Raw genomic sequence first — 19,796 nt, 5'->3', positions numbered from 1 at the left:
TGGGCACACCTCTCAAGCCTGTCCAGTTCTTTCTTCATGGCATCCCTTTCCTCCAGCATGCTGACCACACCACACAGCTTGGTGGTGTTGGGAAACTTGCTGAGGGTACACTCAACCCCGCTCTCCATGTTCCCAACAAAGGTGTTAAACCATATAAGCTAAAATTAAAGAATTCCTATTTCTACCAAATGCTATTTTGATTTGCACTGGTTTGTTCCTTGGTTGGCTTGGTAAACAAGGCTGGTGGACAGTTTTAAATCTGTTCTCTGGCACATCCCACCAGGGGTAGGAGCAACCTGAGGGAGCACAGGAAGTGGGGGACAGAGGGACAGAGACAGAAGAAGGCATGGGAAGAACACCACATCTTGGAGTGCAAAATCCCACAGGAAAAATTACCTGCAGCCTCAGTCAGGATTGCAGCAAGCCCATAAGACTTGGATGAAATTTGCCTCTTTTCTCAATGTATGTGTTTCAATCATAACTCATTCCACTCTCTCAGATACACTTTTAATTTTTGACTGGAGTCACTGACAAGTGCATTTGGGTTGTGCTGTGTAGAGATTGATGAAAAGGCCTAGGGTTGATTTGGCTCTGCTTCAGCATTCAATCTGTGAACCAATACATCCAGAAGGTATCATTTAAAGTGAAAATCAAAATGTGTTCCCTCAAGTTTTCCAGTAATGCACTTTCTGCAGATATTTCAGATGGTCAAGTCTGATCATACAAACATTATGGAAAGCAAACACCAAACAGCTGTGAGCCAAATAAATCAATTTCAAATCCAGGGAGGACACTTGCAGAATTCAACAGGAACAATTATCCTTAGTTCCCAAGGAAAAGGGATCTCAGTTTCTCTTGCTGAATGTGTATTATTTGGTGCAATTAACTAAGATGTTAATGTATCAAGGATTTGAGGCCCAAATCTGGGGTATATTGTAAGGGGTGAATAGTGAGGAATGTTTCTATCTACTTAAGCTTGGGCTTAGCCTGCAGTGCAGTGCAGTCACATGGAACATTTGCTGTATGGCTGCTGTGCTAGATCTAGAACTGCTGGACAACAATTATAAAATATCAGACAATCATTTAAATGTGGGGGACTTAAACCAGACCTTCTGAGTTGGGTACTTCCAATATGTTTCCCTTTCTTTTTTCTTCACTTTAACTTTATCAATTTATTTATTTTCTCTTTGGCTTCTGGAATGTAATCAGCTGGAAAACCAGGCACAGAGAAAACAGTGTTGTGGGGCTTGCAGCCAGCCCCAGGAAACACCAGGGCACCGTGACTTTGCCTGGTATCAGGAGGCACTCAGCACCTGCACGGCTGGCCAGTGTAAATGAATGCTGGCAGCAGACCTGGACTCTGGGAGTAAAGGTGACATATAATTAGTCCATATGACTTCTGCTGATAATAACTGCAGGTAACTGGCTGCATTCTGCTAGTCCAGATGACTGTCACCATGCTCTGAGGGCACACGTTATCTGCAGAGGTTTCACATTTCATTTCGAGCAAGGAGTTATCCATTAATAAAACCAGAAGGCCATTACACCAACGTGCTCTCTGCCAGACTGCCTAGCCGAGCCCATGCAGAGCTGTTTTGGCAGTGCCTCCCCGCCGAGCAGCACTGCCCCTGCACCTCCCTCTGCAGCACAGCCCGGCACGGGAGGGGCTCCCAGGGAGTGGTAGAATCGCCTGAGTAATTCACTGTGGGGAAATGCAACAAGTAAATACTTGAACTGTGTTGTCCAGTGAAAAGGAAACAAGACCATCTTGCGGCGGGAGAAGGGGCATGAAAAGATGTTAATCGCATGAGCAGTAATCTCTTTGGCTGCTCAGTGTGCCACACTTGGGCTTTGTTTGCCTTCACTTATCTGGCTTACTTACCCCAATCCGTGTGATCATGGAGGTGCTGGAGGGCCTCTCTAAGTGTGCACGAGATCAGCTACCGGGGTAGAGCAATGAAACATTAAAGAAGAAAGGTGGTACCATTAAAAAAGCGACCTTCAAGGCCACCTATCTCGACAAAAGGGCTCAGACAGGCAATAAATGCAGAAAATCATTGAGACAGCAATGAATTATGAAGGCTGTTAAAACCCACAACTGAATTTACAGAATCAGCTTCCCCTGATGTATTATAAAAATGCTTTTCCCCAGGAACTGGAGATATCCAAATTTGTATTGCAGATTAATTACAGCTTTATTTAGCAGAACTGCAGAGGGGGAGTTCAGCTCAGTCAAAATAGCGTGGGTGTTAATAGTGTTAAACTTTCTGAATCTCATATACTGCCAGGAAATCATTAACATTACATTTAACAATTTCAGGTACTTCTGGTTTTGAACTCCAATTTTATTATTTATGGAATTTTGATTGCAGAAAAAACATACCCAGCACTTGTATTTAGATTCTGTTTACAAAGGAGCCCTGTCTTCTCCCTGGAACTTACATAAGAACAGAAAAGTAGATTATGTGGTTTCTTAATAGTTCTTCACAAAGAGTCTTCTGTTTCTGACAAATGGTTTATGCAAATGTATTCTCTGAACTGCTTTAAGCTGTGCTCGTGGAAAAATGACATTTTGCAAGAGGGAACAATGAATATTCAATGCATCATTTCTTAGGTGAGCTAATGGACAGCTCACCTAAGAAATGATGCAGTGGCTGCTTGTATTCTGCAGCCACTGCCATTCTCTAATTTTGAAATTTTGACAGAGGGCAGAGAAATATCAACAGGCAGTGGGAACTGAAAAACACTGGCTCTCATCAGAATTCCAATAAATGCAATTCAGGACATTAAATAAAAGGCTGGAAGCAAATTTTTAGTTTCCCCAAGCTCAACTAAAAAGCTGTTTTACAAAGGGCAGTACAGAGAAAAAAAAAAATCTATCTGCATCCTTGAAATCATAGCTACTGCTGGGCTGTGGAAGGGCAAGAGGGTGAAGGCTTCACAAAAGCCTCCCATAGATATTAATCCCTGGTGTGAATGGCACACAAAAAGAGGCAATTTGGAATGTACAGGCTGTATCTTACAGGCCTTATTCACAAGAGCAGGCACGCTGAAGTCAAAAGCTTTGTTTGTATTGGGCTGGGAGCAAAGGCTGCATGAGGAGCCTGCATTTTGCAGTCCTGCTCAGAAAGGGTGGGCTGCAGGAGGAATTTGACCTTTCTATGACAAAACCAATTTAAGTCATCAATTCACATACAACTGCTGTACAAAAGTGATAGTGTTAATTTGATAGAGAAAAAGAAACCAAAAGGAGGAAGAAAGGCAAGCTAAAAGTGCTGGAATGTAAATGTCTTAAGCCTCCTTTGCCTCTCATGCACCTCACATGACAGAGGTAAGATTTTTGAGTAGAGTTCTACAAGGAAACATAACAGTTTAGGGAAAGTAGCCAGGCTTTGCTCTCTCCTCCTCATCTCTTTTCTGCACCCCTGCAGTTTTTCACAGTATTTTTCTGGTGTGGAGATAGGATGCAGGTTGTTCTCAAGGGTTGCTTTCAAGAGTAAGGCTATCTCATCCAATTCCTTTGTATTTAGCCCTCAGTAGTCTTCTACATTTACCAGAAAGCTGGATAACTATATCTGTGAAACTTAGACATTTAGAGATAAAGAATTGTTTAGAAAATCTTCACCCAGATTGAAAAGAGGATCAGATCTCTTATGCTCAGCATAAGAGCAAAGGTATTCAGCATATGAAGCAGAGTAACTAATACCTTTGATTGCTGAGCTTCTCAAGTTCATCTCATTAAGTGCAACTAGAGATTGGAAAACAATTTCATGTATATAAATGTGTTCTAGTAAGTCCATTTAAATAGCAAGTGACCTCAAAAGAGAAATTTCTGAACATGCTTTTAAACTTGACCTTCCAAACAGGGAATTTAACATCATTACTGTAAAAAACATATACACAGTAGACATCTCATTTCCACACAGTCATCTGAAGTTAATAGTCCAAATTAAGAGTTCAGTTACCTAACCATAATTCCTGAATTAGTTCAACCTATGAGGCTATGCATTCAACAAGGTAATTGTGGACAAAATCTCAAAAACTGAGATTGGAGATCCTGCACTACAGTGTTGGATCACATTGAATCTGCCTCAGTTGTTTTTACGGACTATGCCCAGAAAAATCACCAACTCACTGCTTAGTCCAGGTCTATATAATAGTAACATATGCCAAAAAGATTGCAGTATTGCACCCTTTTTAGTTCCATTGGCAGAGGTGCTTTCAGAAACTTCCTGAAATAATTGTTGGGGGGAGCAATGAGCGATTCCAATCCGCCTGTAGAAATATTCACAGCTAGACATTAAAATTAATCTTCCAGGATGGTGAAAAACGCTACTTTCTCTGGGGGAGGGGGTTGAGGTTTTGCTAAACAAGTGTTTGGAATGGCCTTCTGTGGACTGTACCTGCTAGTTTCAAGATTCTAAGCTGAGCATGGTTTCCAACTTCCTTTGGACAGCATTTCTGGCTGACAGACAAACAAATTCTAAAAGGAATTCACAGAGGAAAAAAATTGCTGAAAACACCAAAGATGTGCTCCATTTGTAGGTTTAATTAAGATATCTTGCCAATAGAAAAGCACTTGGTGCATACACAGCAGCAGAAAATTGTTGTTCTGTGACTAAGCTGAAAAGCTTATTTTCAAAGTGGGAGATGCTGGCCCTGCCACAGCTGCCAAGAGAAGTGATATAACACCCTTACAGGCAATGTCTGGAGATGGTTTAATAATTTAGGCTCGTGGAAATCATGATCGGCTGCTTGACAGAGAGGAGGAGACTGTGAGAGGAAAGGTCAGCTCTGTACTTACTCTTCCCCTTGAGGTCAATTGCTGGACACTGTCAGACACTGCAGCCAGGGTCACTGGCTGATTAGTCAGCCCCAGCAAGGCCAGTTTGGAGCAGATGAAAGTTGCCTGCATGACAGACTGTCAGTGTCACCACTGCTTTGCAGCTCAGACTTCACGTGACCTTTCAAAATGCAGTTGCTGCTTAGTGCAGAGTAAGGAGCTGGAGTTTGTGTCATCTGCCCAGTTTGCTTCCCTGGCACCACTCAGGACAAGTCCAATGCACACCTACACATAATCCATGGGGCAAAGCTGGGCTCTTCTCACAGGGTGAAGTCATGGCCGAGAAGCTGCACTGCTCACTGTGAGTCACAGCTGGGAAAGGGACAGAAATCAGAGAGAACAGAGTAGGTGAAGCCCTGTGACAGCTCTCCAGGGGATCACGGTCCTCTGAGACCTGTATAAAGCCTAAACAAGTAAGAAAAGCCTTTTGCAACACGTGTGTGGGGCCAGAGGAAAAGGGAGATTTGAGATGCCATATCCAGTGCTGATCACTCCCCTGCTGGTGCAGTCAGTTCAGGCTTTACACAGCAGAAGCTTTAGGGCAGCTTGCATATTTTTAGCAAGTAAAAGGCCAGCTAGGATATTTTCAGCAAATAAAAATGAATCATTAGTTTGATTGGCAATTTTCAGGGACTTTTCTGACAAATCAATAAACAGGTACAAATGCATCTAAAACAGTAAATTAATTGTCTTAATTTGCCCAGATAACTGCATGTCAAATTGCAGCTAAAATATCTCTCATCTCTCCATCAGGCTGCTTTGTTTGTCATAAATAAAACCTTGATGCACATAAAGCCAGAAAACACCATGTCCCAGTAATTCTCCCCAGATAGGCACAGATAGGTCTCACTGTGCTTGCAAATCACATTTCTGACACAGAGCCTATTGTGAAGGAAAAATGGCTTAAAACTTGACCTGAATCAATACTGAGACTGCAAAGAAATTGGAGTGCAAACTCAGGCTCCTAATATTGTAATCTCAAAGTTTCTCTCAAATTCCTTCTTGGAAGTCATGCTTGAACTACTGAGAAAGATACTAAAATGCTTCTTATATAACTGCTCAGGAAAAGCTGTACGTGGGGAATAAACTATTGAGCTGGCATTAATTTAATTTTACTCTAGTGTTCTGCAATATGGTATATTTCACATCAGCTCCACTGCGTAAGGTTCTTCTATCTATCAACTTGAAGAGACAAGTTTGACATTAAATTTATTTCTTGGATAAATTACTGGATGCTTCTGAAGTCGATGCTGAAGCATGAAGTGATAGTGTCTGCTGAAGCCATCAGTTCTTATTGACAAGTCTGGTTAAATTATCAGGTTGTATGTAATTTTATTTGAGTGTAGGAAAATGAAGGTTATAGCCAAGAACTTGGTGGGGTTTTCTTTCCTGAGATGATGATTTATTCATTTTGGCTTCAATAGCTACGGTGTCAGGCGTATTTTATATTTTTCCAACTTTGACACTTCAAACATTTGATTTCCCTTTGCAACTTCCAGCCTAAAACATGTTTCCCATTAAATATATTCAAGTGACTGCCTTGCACACACTGACTCATGAGGCTGGTTTTTATTTTCACAAAATATATAACCCTATTTGAATAAAATACAGATGGTGTCCAATACATTAAACACAGCAAATTTGCCATTCCCTTCTCCATCCCCTCTGTGTTCCCCTCCCCAGATTTTCTGAGGCTGCATGAAATCTTATCAGCCTCAGCTTGGAAAGGACATGGCAACAGAAATATGATGCCATTCATATATGGTTTGCTGCAATAAACAATGTGCATTTTTAAAAAATTATTAGCATTTTTCTGTAGGATTCTGCATTTGGAGCTCTGTTTTAAAGCAAGCTTTGTGCCCCTTGGAAGGTCCTGAACAGGCAGCTTCACATTGCCCTGTGGTAGAGTTTGAATAAAAGGCAATCAACCTGGCATATGGCACCAAGGTACCAGGTGACAGCTGGAGCAGATTCAGCTGCCTCTTACATCACCAAGCAACTTAGAAGGGAAAAAAAGGCCATATACAAGTGTATAGAAAATTACCTAAGTAAATTAGTAAAAACTGCTGAAATTAATTGAAGAAAAACCTGTTCTAGGTTTGCTCGAAAACATAATTATACTTCATAGTATAGACACATGTAACATTTACTTGGAATGCACGATGTTTGGGGTTCTAAATAAGATTCTGCCAGCATCACTAGATGGCATTGGAGGGTGCTTTATCTCATCATAAGAAAACAGCCTGCAGTAATTTTTATTAGGAACACTAAATTTACATATGAATTTATCCCAGGCAAGCTGAAGGCATGCTCTATGGTGAGGGAATTGCAACATGAGGCAAAAACCAAGGCTGGCTGCAACAGCATTGCTGCAGTTTCCTTCTGTCACACACAAGGAGCCCACCACCTCTGAACAAGAATGGGATGACTGAAACCTGGAGAGAAATAAATTGCAAAGGGTACTGAAGAAACTGTGAACTGGTGTTACATGGGCTGGTGACTTTGGAGAGGTAAGAGTTAATCTCCCCCTGAGATGTAAGGTGGAATTTTTGGACTGCACATTTGTTTTTCCCCCACAGAAAATTATACAATTAATATAAAAATATCATTTCTGCTTTTCTTACACCTTTTTTACTATATAGTTCTCATGTCACTTTCCTATTACTTTTAGAATCAGACATGTTTGTCATCCAGTGATTTTTTTTTTTTTTTTGGTTGGCTTCAACATCCACTTTGGAATTAGTGCTGACTTTAGCCACCGATTCTTGCCCATTGATTGTTACTGCACAGAAGCCATGCAGAGTCCACTGCACCACAGCTACCCTGGTTTCTGAATTGCAAGAGTATTATTATACTCATAGAGCTCTCTTTTACTCCTACTCTTCAGGAGCTGCTAAAAAGAGGCAAAGAGGAGTTTCTTCACCTATGAATACACAATTCCAGGAGCTCAGTCTCTAAGAAATGGACTGTATATCATAATAATTATAGGCCACGGAGCATGTCTTGCACTGTAAGGCAGCAAAATGGTGATTTCTTTTCACATCTGCCACTTTGACGCACAATCCAAGTCATTAAACTTTTCAGTTCTCCAGGTAGACAGTGCAGAATCTCTTCACAAATTCACTGCATGAATGTGCATTAATTTTTGCCTCTGTAATATTCTTTCTGCTTAAGAGCTGACATTGACCAAAGTTCTATAATGAATCACAAATCAGAGCCGTGTACAAATCAACACCTGACATTTAATTGAACTGTTTCCATTCTTTAAACAGGCTTTAGGTTTGTATCTTGTGGGGGTTAAAAGACAGGATGGTAAAACATGTAGAAATAGTAGCATGCATGATGATCAACAGCTTGTGCCCAAGAATGGGGCAGTACCTGCCAGTAAGTCATATAGGATTTTTCATAGGTCATGAACCTGCACAAACCCAAGGTCTTGTATAAAACATTAAATGCACCCACTTCTAAAAGTGCCACTGTGCCCCTGGTCATCTGTTTGTCTGACTGGCTGCTCTGCATTCCTTCTCCTCTATTTATGGAAAGCTGTAATTCATAAATACCAATTTGTACCATTATCTTCATACATGCCAGGTACTTGTAGTATTGAAAACTGGAACTTGTTCTTAGGGCATACTTGAAGCTGGCAGAAGGATGATAAATAGGAATGGCATTATACCTGTTAAACACTGAGTATAAATGTGTAGAATTCATATTGCCTTCCTGGCATTATTTATTAAATAATATGTCTTTAATTTTCTGTATCTTGTTAAAGCTTCCATCTAAAAGAAAGGTAAGTTTTCATGTTGTCATTGCTTACATTTCACAGGAACCTACACATGCTTACATGGTCATGTACATATGGGAAGATCAGTGTATTTTTCCTCCCTTATATGGCTTAAACATTAGGTCCAAAAGGTAGGTTTTACTGAGTTTCTTCTTTGTAGATACTTGAAAATCTAACAGTCTGATACTGTTTTATGTGAACATAAATCAAGGATTAATTGATCTACACTGGTAAAATCAAGCTAAGTAAGATCAGATTCTGACTTTATCATTTCAAGTAGCCACAGGATAGTTTAGTCTTCTTTCTCAGCCTCCCAATCATTTGCTGAAAAACTGTGGTTAGCAGGGATTTTTTGTTTAAAAAGCCACAATTTCCAATAAATGTGTTGTTTGCCCTCTGGCTTGACATCAAAGACAGTTTTATAATGAGGGTGGCTCCTGCTGAATTATATTTCCCATCAGTTTGGAGAGAAGTGGGGCACCTATTACACAAAGGCAATTGTTGACTGTTCACAAGCACAAAGGGAAGCAACACAACGTCTTGTTTCCTTCACTTTTTTTTTAAATACACCTCTTAAAAGCATCCATTCCAATTAGAAAAAACATCACTTGTACTTACTTGTAAGAAACTTACTTGTCAGAGTTCAAATGCCAAGGCCCATGTCTGTGCTAAAGGAAGGACAGGGAGTCTGTGTGCCCTGGGAGCTCTAGAGGAGGGCAGCCCAACATGTTTCACTCCTGCTTAAAACACAGAGGGAGGAAACAAATAATATTTTCATGACCAAAAAAAAAGATTCAATGATCACATCTCAAAAACCATTAAGCAGAGTATGACTGTGAACTCTTTAGATACTGCATTCTATCCACCAATGTTCCTCTTCTTTGAGTCCCATTTTCTGTTTCTGCAGTCGATTGATGAAAGCTTCAGATGAGGCTTTTAAACCCAAATCTGTTTGACTTCTTTCAACGCCATTTCACATTTTGACCAAAAGGTGAGGGATAAGTTTTCCTCTAAAAAACTTGTGAACAGTCTTGCCACTCCATTTTTTTCTTCCCCCTCCACCAATAGTAGTTTGTAGTTAAGCCTTCCCAGAATTTCATGCTAAAGAATACAATATAAGCTCTCCCTACTAAATCTGAATATCAGTGTTCACATCATCACTGTTCATATTATTATTTCCTGACAGGTAACATAATGATCTCCGCATATTCACTGCCACCTTCCATATGCTTTGAATTACAAATTCTCTTGGTACAAGTTGATAAGGTGAATTTCAGAGGCAGGGACAAGGTCTTCACTGTGCACCTACCATGGTCAGGTCCTGCCCCAGGTGAGTGTCCCCTGTGGTTGCCACACCACAGACAGTAGCTGCAACAGGAAGAGCTGCCTTCATGCCAGGTTGCTGTCCTCCCTGCACCCTACTTCACCATTCCCACAAATCTCACAAACCTCTGGGAAACTTGATCATGGCTGGCAGAAGGACTAAGCAAAATGCCTCAGTAAAGCAGTGAGAGGCAGGGCAAATCACAAATAATTGTACCACACTGAACTCCTTGATCTCATGTTGAAAGTACCTCTCTGACATTCTTCACCAGCATCTCACTGCCCATCCAATGCCCTTCACTCCTTATACAAACCCCCTCCTCCTTATACAAACTTACCTGAACCTCTCAGCTGAAAACAGGGCTCACTTGTTTTCAGGCTTTGTCTCATGGCAATGAATGCTCATGGCAGCATTACTAATTCCACCACAGATTTCTCCCAGATGTGATGTGAGTTGTGACCACCTGTTTGAAGCTGATTACAGGAGACCTCAGCTTTCTACTTAAAAAGACACACTGAAGTTGGGGAGAAAGCTCAGAAAAATGAGCTGAGATAGAGAAGTAGGCTCAGAGAAGACAGAGAAAAATAGAGGAACACATTTTTATTTTGCTCTAAGCAAAGATGAAAGCTCTTGGCATGTTTACCCTGCAACCCTCAGGACATCAGGCTGAAGGTGATGCTTGTCAGTGCTTGTTTTATTGCCTGGAGCCTGTTCCCAGTGGTGGGACTAGAATCATCTCCTCACCAAGCCATCAGGAGAGAGTGGGCAGCTCTCGGAGGTGCTCTGAGCCCCAGACCAGCCAGGACAACGTGGTGCTGGACTGGGCCAAACACTCAGCAGAGCCCCTTGCAGAGCTGCAGCACCCATAGCCTCACACAGGTCTCACTTCTCCAGATGAACTCAACATCCTGTTTAGCACTTCATTTTGTGCACAGGCAATTGGTTTTTCACGGAGGAAATAAGCTCTCCCCGTTCAGCATGACACGTACATAAATACGTATACACATACACACACGTGCATGTGCACACACAGACAGCAGTCGCTTAAAGCCCTGTGGGTGTCTTCTTTCATATTTCTACCTTGTGGCTTGAGGAAGCCAGGAAATGTAAAAAGCAGTCAAAAAGTTAGGGGGGAAAAACAGATAGAAATGCTTTTTCTGCAGGAAACATGAAGCAGGTCCCAGGCTGGTTGGCCCAGGCCTGCTAACTTTGTGCCTTGCTTCCTCCTCTTCCTCCTCCTCCGTGGCTTCTCAAGGGTATCCACGCCACATGTGCCAGTCAGGCACTGCTGAATCAGACCCACTGCTGCAAAAATCACTTTCTCCACATAAATTCAGAATTTTGCTAGTGCTTACTACAGCTGTTAAATTCTCTCATTGTAGTATCACACCTCTCTTACTAAGATTTTTATCAGCATTTCCACTGGAAAGCCTTACTTTCAGAGTTATAAAACCTGCCTATATAAAGTTGATTACCACTGAAATTTAAAATCCAGCTTCTTGGCTCACAGCTATGTTTCTTTCTTGCTTACATGATCTCTGTTTGCAAAAGCTGATATAAATTGGTTTGGCAACTTTGTTTAATTCTGGGGATAAACAATTCCTGACTAAAGAGGCATTTTTTTCCAGTGTGCAGAAAGTGATGGAATGAAATTATTGAAGTTACCTACTGCAGCTTTAAAGTATTACCCTGAATGACTTTTTTTTCATTTTAAATGTTGGCATTTTTTTACATAGGAATGCAACTAAAGGATTTAAATTTAAAGAACGTTTTTAAATGCTGAGTATTTTTGGAACTGCACAGGGCTTAATGGGAAGGAAATCACAGGAGGTTAAAGACTTTCAAAATACCTACCAGCACCTCAGTGCCAACAACCCATATCACTTCAATGAACTGTGCAGTATGTGTTGGCATGATTTATGCAGCAATTTTAAAAGAATCCATAGTGTTTGTTTATTACCACAGTATGATTGATGGGTTCCTAAGTGCAGGGCGACACAATCAGCTGAGCTATTAGGGCTCAGAGTTTGATAATTTGTGAGTTACAGCCATTACAGGACGCCAATTGCCAGAGCCATTAGGGCATCGGTGACCTCAGAGAAACCGCAGCGAGGCGAGATCTGCTGCCCATGGTGCCACTGTCAGACCTTCCCTCCCTGTCAGACTCCACACTGCTGCCCAACTTCCCTGGCTCTCCTGCCCTCCTTCCCTGCCCTCCCTGGCAGGGGCTGCTGGCCAGCTTCCCTTTTGGCCCAAGGAGCAATTTCATCAAGTCCCGCTCTCACCTTTGCCCCTTCCAAGTGCTAAAAAGCTGAATGCAGCATAAGGCAAAGCACAGAGCAGCAAAGGCTGCTCAACCATTGTTGGCTAACTGTGACTCACTTTGTGACAGGCAACCACATAGGCAAAGCCACCAAGTACTCCAGGTACCAACAGACCCTTCCCTGGGACACATTGGAACAACCTCAGTCCTTTCCAGAAAAATATGCCAAGTTTAAGTTTACATACAATACACTGGATTGATGCATTTATTTGAAGCACAAACACACAAAAACCAAGAATAAAAGAAATTTTATTTATCTTTTATTTTTATTTTTTTACAAAAATAAACAATTTGAGAAACAAAAGCACATTTTTTCCTGACTGTACAAACTACAAAACAGTATGACATTGGTCACTTTAGCATTTACTTCATTGCTTTCACTGAAAGCAAATTCTCTAGACACACCCTGCCTTTAAGATGCATTTTATATAGAATTAAGGCTAGCATTCATTTGACATCATTAAGGTCATTTACTTCATTCACTCTAAGAATCAGCAAGCGATGCCTTAGAAAACCAAGGACCTGATGATAAAAGGTACAAATAATTGCAAGATAGTCATTAAATTAGTACTGTTCAACCAGATGGACTGCTTTGCCAGTCTGTCAAAGATGTGGCTTCCTGTACAATTCAAACTGATTCAACAAAAGTCTTAAGCACAGGCTTAATTGTAAGCATATGCTCAGGCCTATCCAGCAAAGCACTCGGCACTTGGGTAAGTCCCTGCCCTTTCAGTGGGACTATTCATATGCTTATGTGATTTGCTAGATCCACAAAATGGCTCTTTCAAATTAAAAATGAAACTTTATGATAACATTGGAAGCAAAAATGAAAATTAGTTGCAGTCTTGCAATTCTAAACATAAGCAATTCCTTCCGTTTGACAAATACGCCGGCATTGCATATCCCATAGCTTGAACACAAATGCTGATTGTCCTCAGTAACGTTTGCTATTCAGCAGACAAACTGATACGCTTCAGTTCCTCTGTTGTGATTGTACGTGCCCAAATAAATACCAGTGTGGAGGATACAGGCTTCCCAGAGAAATGATCAGCTTTCATCCCTGGACACACATGTATAGGTCAGAAATGTTATGCTAACCTTGCTTAGAAAAGCCAGAGCTGCCAGCTGATTTATAACCAAAATTATACTCTAACAGTGTATTATCTCTTGTACTTTGCTTTGGGTTGTTTTGCTTTGTTTTTAAATCACATTTTCAAAATCTTGTTTTATTGCACATTCATCCTGGTCATGCAGGTTATTTCTTTAAAGTTTCCTTTAGCACTCTATAGATTAGAATGAGTAATAGTGCAATTATTCTCCGGCCACAGCCACCTTCTACCTAACAGCTGCCTATATTTATACACAAACAGCTCTTATCACTCACATGTCAGACTGAGCCACTTTAGGTGTCAGTCTGTCACCTTCACATATGTTATCTTGTCAGGATCGGGCACAATATGATTTGAGGCCATCTTGAAGAAGACAAGCTGCCGACCTGCATTGAATAGGAAAAGAGGGGGAAGGGGAAAATACTTAGAAGCGGTGAGCAAAACGTTGCCTACCTTAAAATGCTGACCTTTCAAATTTTACTTCAACCTACTTCAACCTTCAGGCCATGCAAGACTGAACTCTCTCTTAACTTCAGCTGGTATAAACCTGAACTGGTTTTTGTCTAAAATGACACAAAAGTTCTCCTGGTTTTAGTATCTTTACTCTTACCTAATTACGGTCAGGATACAGCTGTGCAGAGCTAGCACAGCAAATGAAAGAAAGGTCTGAAGACTTTAATAAAAAATCCATGTGGTCTTTAAAAAAGTGTTTTGAGACTCCCACTAATAAAAACAGGCTTGGGTTGGGTGCTTAAATGAAGGACATTCATTTCATTGTACAGAAGCAGAATCATATTTGCACACTTGATCTTTACAAAACTGATCAGTGCAATGTGTACTAAACATGACTTTCTCTGAAACATTCTTGCTGATTGCTTTGTAGGTCTGGGATTTAAACAAGCTGGAACAAGGTTTCTAGTCCTCAGACAAAAAGCAGCAGCAAGTGACAACAGCCTGGGTAGCATAAGGTGCCTGCTGCATGTATATTCGGGCCAGTATATATAATATCTATTTAAATCCTTGAATTTGGGAAGGTTTCTTTGTTTGGTGTCTGTGGAAGCCACAGCACAGCTCTTCTATCTCCCCACACTCACTGACCTGGCACCTTATTCACATTCCTACCTCCCAACAAGCTCCTGGTGCCCCACAGACCTGCAAAATCACTGCCTTTCTTTGCAGCACAGAGATACACTCCATGTCTGCTGTACTTCTGCCTTCCCTCTCTAAAGCTGAGAAAACCAAATGCTATTTGCTCCCAGCCTGCCTCTCTAGGGGGCTCCCATAACACTATTTTCTTTTAAAAGCATGGCATGGCAAACAGGATGCCTCAACTACTGAGCAAATTTCCGAGCTGCAGGTTTCAGGAACTCAGGTGCTCATGCCTCAGGAATGGTATGGCAAAGGGAATGTAAAACAAGACTACAAATATTTGCTTTTAATATTGTAACCTGAGATAGGAGCTGCTCTAAACTTCCTTTGAATTTCTCTGTGCCAGAATAAATACTTTTTTAGTATATCAATTAACTTCAAAATTTCAACTACAGATTGTCTGACATGATGACCTAGTAGTCACTGGTTAGCTATAGACAAGGTTAATAGGAATTAATTTTCCATGGAAGTGCCCGTTCACACCTCCCAGAAGCACAAAAATGCAAAAAATAACACTTCAGATCCTGTGGTTTGGTAACCTGAGGTCCACGTGCTTAGCCCTCTCCTGCCAGCTCCTGTGAGCCTGTCTGTAATTTCTGCTTCCCTGACAGCCTCACCAAAGAGAAGCCTCACCAAAGAGAAGCTGACTCAGCTGAACCTTCAGAGACTACCTCACTTCCAGATGCTGGTACTGGCTCCCACAGCCCAGCACAACACACTGCCCAAGCTGTATTAAAACACTTAGGGCAGCCAGAACAGGTGACTCAGTTCTGCTCCACAGCATCCAGGACCTACCTGTCCAAGTTGTCTGGTTAGTCAGGACAAAAGCTTTGCACTGGGAGTAGCTGTCACAGATCTCAATGGCTTCATTGACATCAAACACGGAGAGGAGGCAGCCCTTGTGATGGTAGGATGGCCAGCATCTGTAGTTCTCATCAGGGATGAAGGCTTCAGGCACCCGTCTGTACTCTGCAAATCAGAGCAAAGGAGTGGTTGGAAGGCTCCAGTAAACTGGTTGTTTTTAACAGGCAAGGTTTATTAGAGCAGCTTAGGAGCAGGATATATGATGGAAAAGCTGACGGTTTAGGCTGTACCAGCTCTGGTTTACTCCCAAACGTGTTTATAGCTCTGCACTTTCCTTTCCTTTTCCTTCCCTCCTTTCTCTTCTCACCTTTTTCTCCAGAAAGCGTCTGTAAATAAACAGTCTGTGCACAAAACCCCTTTCCCTTCCCCACTGCGGAGGCGAGGCTTGGGTTTTATTAGGAGTTTTACAGGAAGAATGTCCCATTGAATAAACAGCATCCACTTGAATGAACTGACTCACTGTCCTACTTCCCAACAGTGAGCAGGATTGTCGGGGTGAGACCTGACCAGGCGTTCCCAGCCCTCCCTCTGCCTCAGAAGAGCATGCTATTTTTCTCTGGCTCCTTCAGAGAAGGAAGAAAAGACAGGCTTTTAATTAAGCAAACTTTTTTTGCTTGCTCAGATTAGGACAAAAGAGGAGTCGCTTGATGGGCCTCTGAAGAGAAGGGAGGGGGGAAGTAGCGGGAGCATGTCAGCGTGGTCCTGCCCAGCCGCGCCTCCGCGCTGCCCCACTGCCTGCTCCTCTCCTTGGCTGCCGTTCAGTCTCACTTGCCTTTATGAGCTGCCTCTTGTTCTCTGTTCACAGCTCCTCTCACTTTCCCAGCCACTAATGGGGCTTTCTCTAATGAATGCATCAGCAAACTCAACTGATCATTTATAAACATTTCTGTTTAGCCTCCAGACGCACAAATTAATGGTTCCCTCCTGTCTCTCCTCCCCACGTCCTATTCAAAAAACTAAATACGTTCTATATTTCTTCTAATTGTATCTATTATGGAAACCAGAGCTGCCTGCCCTGACTCACAGTCTATTCTTAAGTCACTTTGGTTCAGGCATTTTCTGCCTGCTCTGCTGATTCAGCCAGCTAATATTTCATACAGCACATTGTATGAACAGCACTGAGTCAAAGGCAAGCGTGTCTGCTACTCCAAACTGTCAATATTTCAACTGGGAAAAGAAGTGCACATTCAAGAGTGCTCATTCTCACCACACAGTCTGAAATAGTGGGAAACAAATGTAGCAAATACATTCTATTTTAAGCCCTAGCTAATTTAAAGTATCATAAGAAACATTCCCAAACAAAAAGCAAAATCAGAGTTGATCATGTCCCAGTTAAATCAAAAGCAAAAAAGTTTTCTTAATTCAGGAAATGCAGATTCATGCACAAGGAAAAAAATTTTCAAAATGTAGTTCCACATTATGACTGGTCATTTCTCCATCAAAAATATTTATACATTTCTTTTGAAGAGAAGTCAGAGCGTAAATCAAACTGTTGGCTAGGTAAAAGTCCCTTTTTTCCCAGTTTATGTATCAACTGTAGTGTAGCAATAATTGAATGTAACAGAATATTCTCTTCACATGGAACTGCTGAGTATTGATTGGTACCTCACAGCCCAGTAAAATGATGTGTACAAATTAAAAGAAAAAAAAATCAATTCCCTGTAGTTAGCACCGTGTGTAACCATTTGTATCAGCATACATGCTATGCTGACTGGATATAAGATGTGATCACCCACAGCTCCTCTTTGCACACCACAGAACAGCCAGCTCACACTGCACTGTGCCAAGCCCCATGCCACAGGGGGCATTCACAGAAGGATGGTCCTTGCTGTGGCAGCAGGAGATGAAGCATCTGCCTGATTCTCCATGACAGCAGGGAGTGTGTCCCAGCCCCTCTCCAGGGCACTTTGGGAGTCTGACAGGCTCCACGATGGGGCTGGGAGGAAGCTGCAGCATCCTCGGCACACCATCACCATGCTAAGAGAGCAGCCCTACAACACATCATGTGTTTTTATTCATGCAAGGGAGAAACCCACCTTGAGGACCCTTATTTAATATTTAAAATATTTAAACTTCTCTGAGCACAGATATGCTTCTTAATAGGCCTAAAGCACTTCGCTTTTCCTCAGCATTGCTCCCAATACAGCTCTCAGGGGTTAGGATCTCAGCTGACATACACAGAATTCAAACGAGCAGCAGTGATTCAGAGGTAGGAGATAAAGTTCTCCCTTTCCATTGCCTTTTTCAAGGTGGCCAAGCCTGGTAAATCATCTGGGCAGCTCAGACACATTAATCAACGGAGCTGGGCCAGCTGTAACTGTGATGGCAAGGTCCTGGTTTGAGTCTGCAAGCGAGGATGGAAACAGCCATGCAAAACTAGTGTCACCATACAGCAGAGCCCTGTGACTGTCCCTTCTCACTGCTCCCTGCCAGTTCTGACATGAGGGAAAGCCATAACCATCTCCAGTGACTCATGGGAACAAGTAACAGGCACATGGCAGTGTGACACAGATGCAAAGAGCATTTTCCTTTGGCTGGGAGATCACCAGGCACCACGCAGGTGGAAACACTGCTGCTGGAATCTGAGGGAAGGCACAGAGTCACACGGGCTCCACAAGGGCAGCTTCTGCCAGGGCCTCCAACTGGCAGGAGCCACTGGATACCTGCAAATCTGGGGACTGAGCCTGAGCTGCCCCCAGGGAAGGGAGGATGCAGTGAGGGGAAAGGCAGGAAGGCAGCCCCTGTCCCCCTTTGCATGGCAAACAGCAGCAATGGCTGCCTGGAGTGTCTTCCCTTAGGAGCATCCCAATGGAAGGCAGACACAAGGAGTGGAGAGCAGGACACGGGATGGCCCTGCACCCTTGTTCCCGCTCCCACTCTAGCCATGCACTCCTGCTTGCCCTGGGAAGCCAAGATGGGACCTCCTCTTAAACTATTACAGTCAGAACTGATCAGAAACTCGTTGCAGCATCAACCAAGTGGTGGTCTAAGCAGACTGCACTTCTCTTCAAAACTCACTCCACCTCCAGCAGAGCAAGGCAGCTGCCTTGTCCATTTGCATGGTAAAGGCAAGTATCCCTAGAATCTCTTACTTGCATAGTGTTGATTTAGGGAGCTTATCCTTTAGCCCTTATTTGTATGACTTGTGAAGAAATGCACTCCTCTCACATGAACTGGAAGGACCCTCCTGAAGGATGGACCTCCACTGAGATATATCCCAGTAATGACATTAGGTCCAGCCCTCAGGAGAGCTGGGCTTCCCCTACACCTTTAAATTGGACACCACAGTGCAGCTCCTCAATTAAGCAGTACTCCAATAGTTTAAAGACAGCTCCAGCCCAAGTTTTTGTCCTGCCAAGACCTGGAACTTGCTTAAATGGAGTCCTTGGAATTTGAAGGCTCACAGCAGTAAATCACATCATAAAAAGGTCAAAGTTCTGGTCAATTTCCAGACTAATGGTGTTTAAAACCAATAAATGCTTGCCTAATACTATAAATGCAGCCATAAATTTACACTTTTGTGTACATACACATAGCTTGACAGAAAGTACATAAAATCTATCAAGGTAATGGCAAGGAATAGATCAGAGAAATGCAAGGCATCCCTACTGGTATCGGCAGAAAAAGAATCCTTTCCTCCATCTACTCATTTTGTGAGGATTGAAGCAACTAAATGCAGTGCAGTAAGCCTGATCTTGATGTCACGTATTCTAGTTTACACCAGAGTTTAACACGGGGGAGGTAACACAAGAGCTCACAGTACACAGATCGATTCTACTCCAAAGCAAATTTTTTTGTAAACATTTTGGAGCTTCAAGACACCTTGCTATGCTGAAGCCAGGCAATCCTCAAAAGTTTTGTTTTGTGATAGCTTTTATAGTTTTAAATACTTTTTACACGGTTGTTCTGATCAATCAAAACACTCTGCTTTGATCAGGCCAAAATCTTAGAAGTTTTTCTTAGCATGATAGCCACATCCCCATGATGGCCACACTGATCCTCAAACCAAGATCACCCACTTCTTGTGACAAGTGAGAGAGGCATCTTTAAGAGCAATCTGCAGCATCACTGACCAGTGCAAGAGCTATAAAATAAAGCCAATGCTTCCCATGCTTTAAATTCTTATTCTGTCTTTTTTCCCATCAAAAACCACCTGCATTGTCCCAAAGCCGACTACAATCTATAAACATACTCATTTTCACTGTACCAGACTGAATCATATAAGGAGCTCCACAAGTATATAATAAACTATGTGAAACCACCTGTGGTTTCCCCCTTTTAGCCTGTCTGAATCACCCTAAATCTGACTTTAATCAGTCCTAATGACCGTTTATTTCAGCCACAGCAGCCAGACTGCATTTTTACTACCAACTACAGCTACTTGCTGGAGATTTGCCCAG

The 19,796-nt window shown here is 42.2% G+C and overlaps 1 protein-coding gene and 1 long non-coding RNA gene across 2 annotated transcripts in view; one reads left to right on the top strand and one right to left on the bottom strand.

Annotated features, from left to right (window-relative positions):
- The window catches only part of LOC127059373 (uncharacterized), a 453,343-nt gene that overhangs the window by 241,899 nt on the left and 191,648 nt on the right, over positions 1-19,796 (top strand). The gene's annotated exons all lie outside the window — the stretch shown is intronic.
- PKDCC (protein kinase domain containing, cytoplasmic) overlaps positions 12,507-19,796 on the bottom strand; it is a 36,259-nt gene continuing 28,969 nt past the window's right edge. The window contains exons 6-7 of the mRNA XM_009091076.4: positions 15,328-15,501; positions 12,507-13,769 (exon numbers count right to left, since the gene is read on the bottom strand). Coding sequence (XP_009089324.3) covers positions 13,684-13,769; positions 15,328-15,501 — 260 coding nt within the window. The 3' untranslated portion in view covers positions 12,507-13,683. The remainder of the gene's footprint in view (positions 13,770-15,327; positions 15,502-19,796) is intronic.

Source organism: Serinus canaria, chromosome 3 (assembly GCF_022539315.1).
Source record: "Serinus canaria isolate serCan28SL12 chromosome 3, serCan2020, whole genome shotgun sequence".
Taxonomy (NCBI): Eukaryota; Metazoa; Chordata; class Aves; order Passeriformes; family Fringillidae; genus Serinus; species Serinus canaria.
The sequence above is the reverse complement of the archived record's forward strand: the minus strand, read 5'-3'. Positions and strand labels throughout refer to the sequence as shown.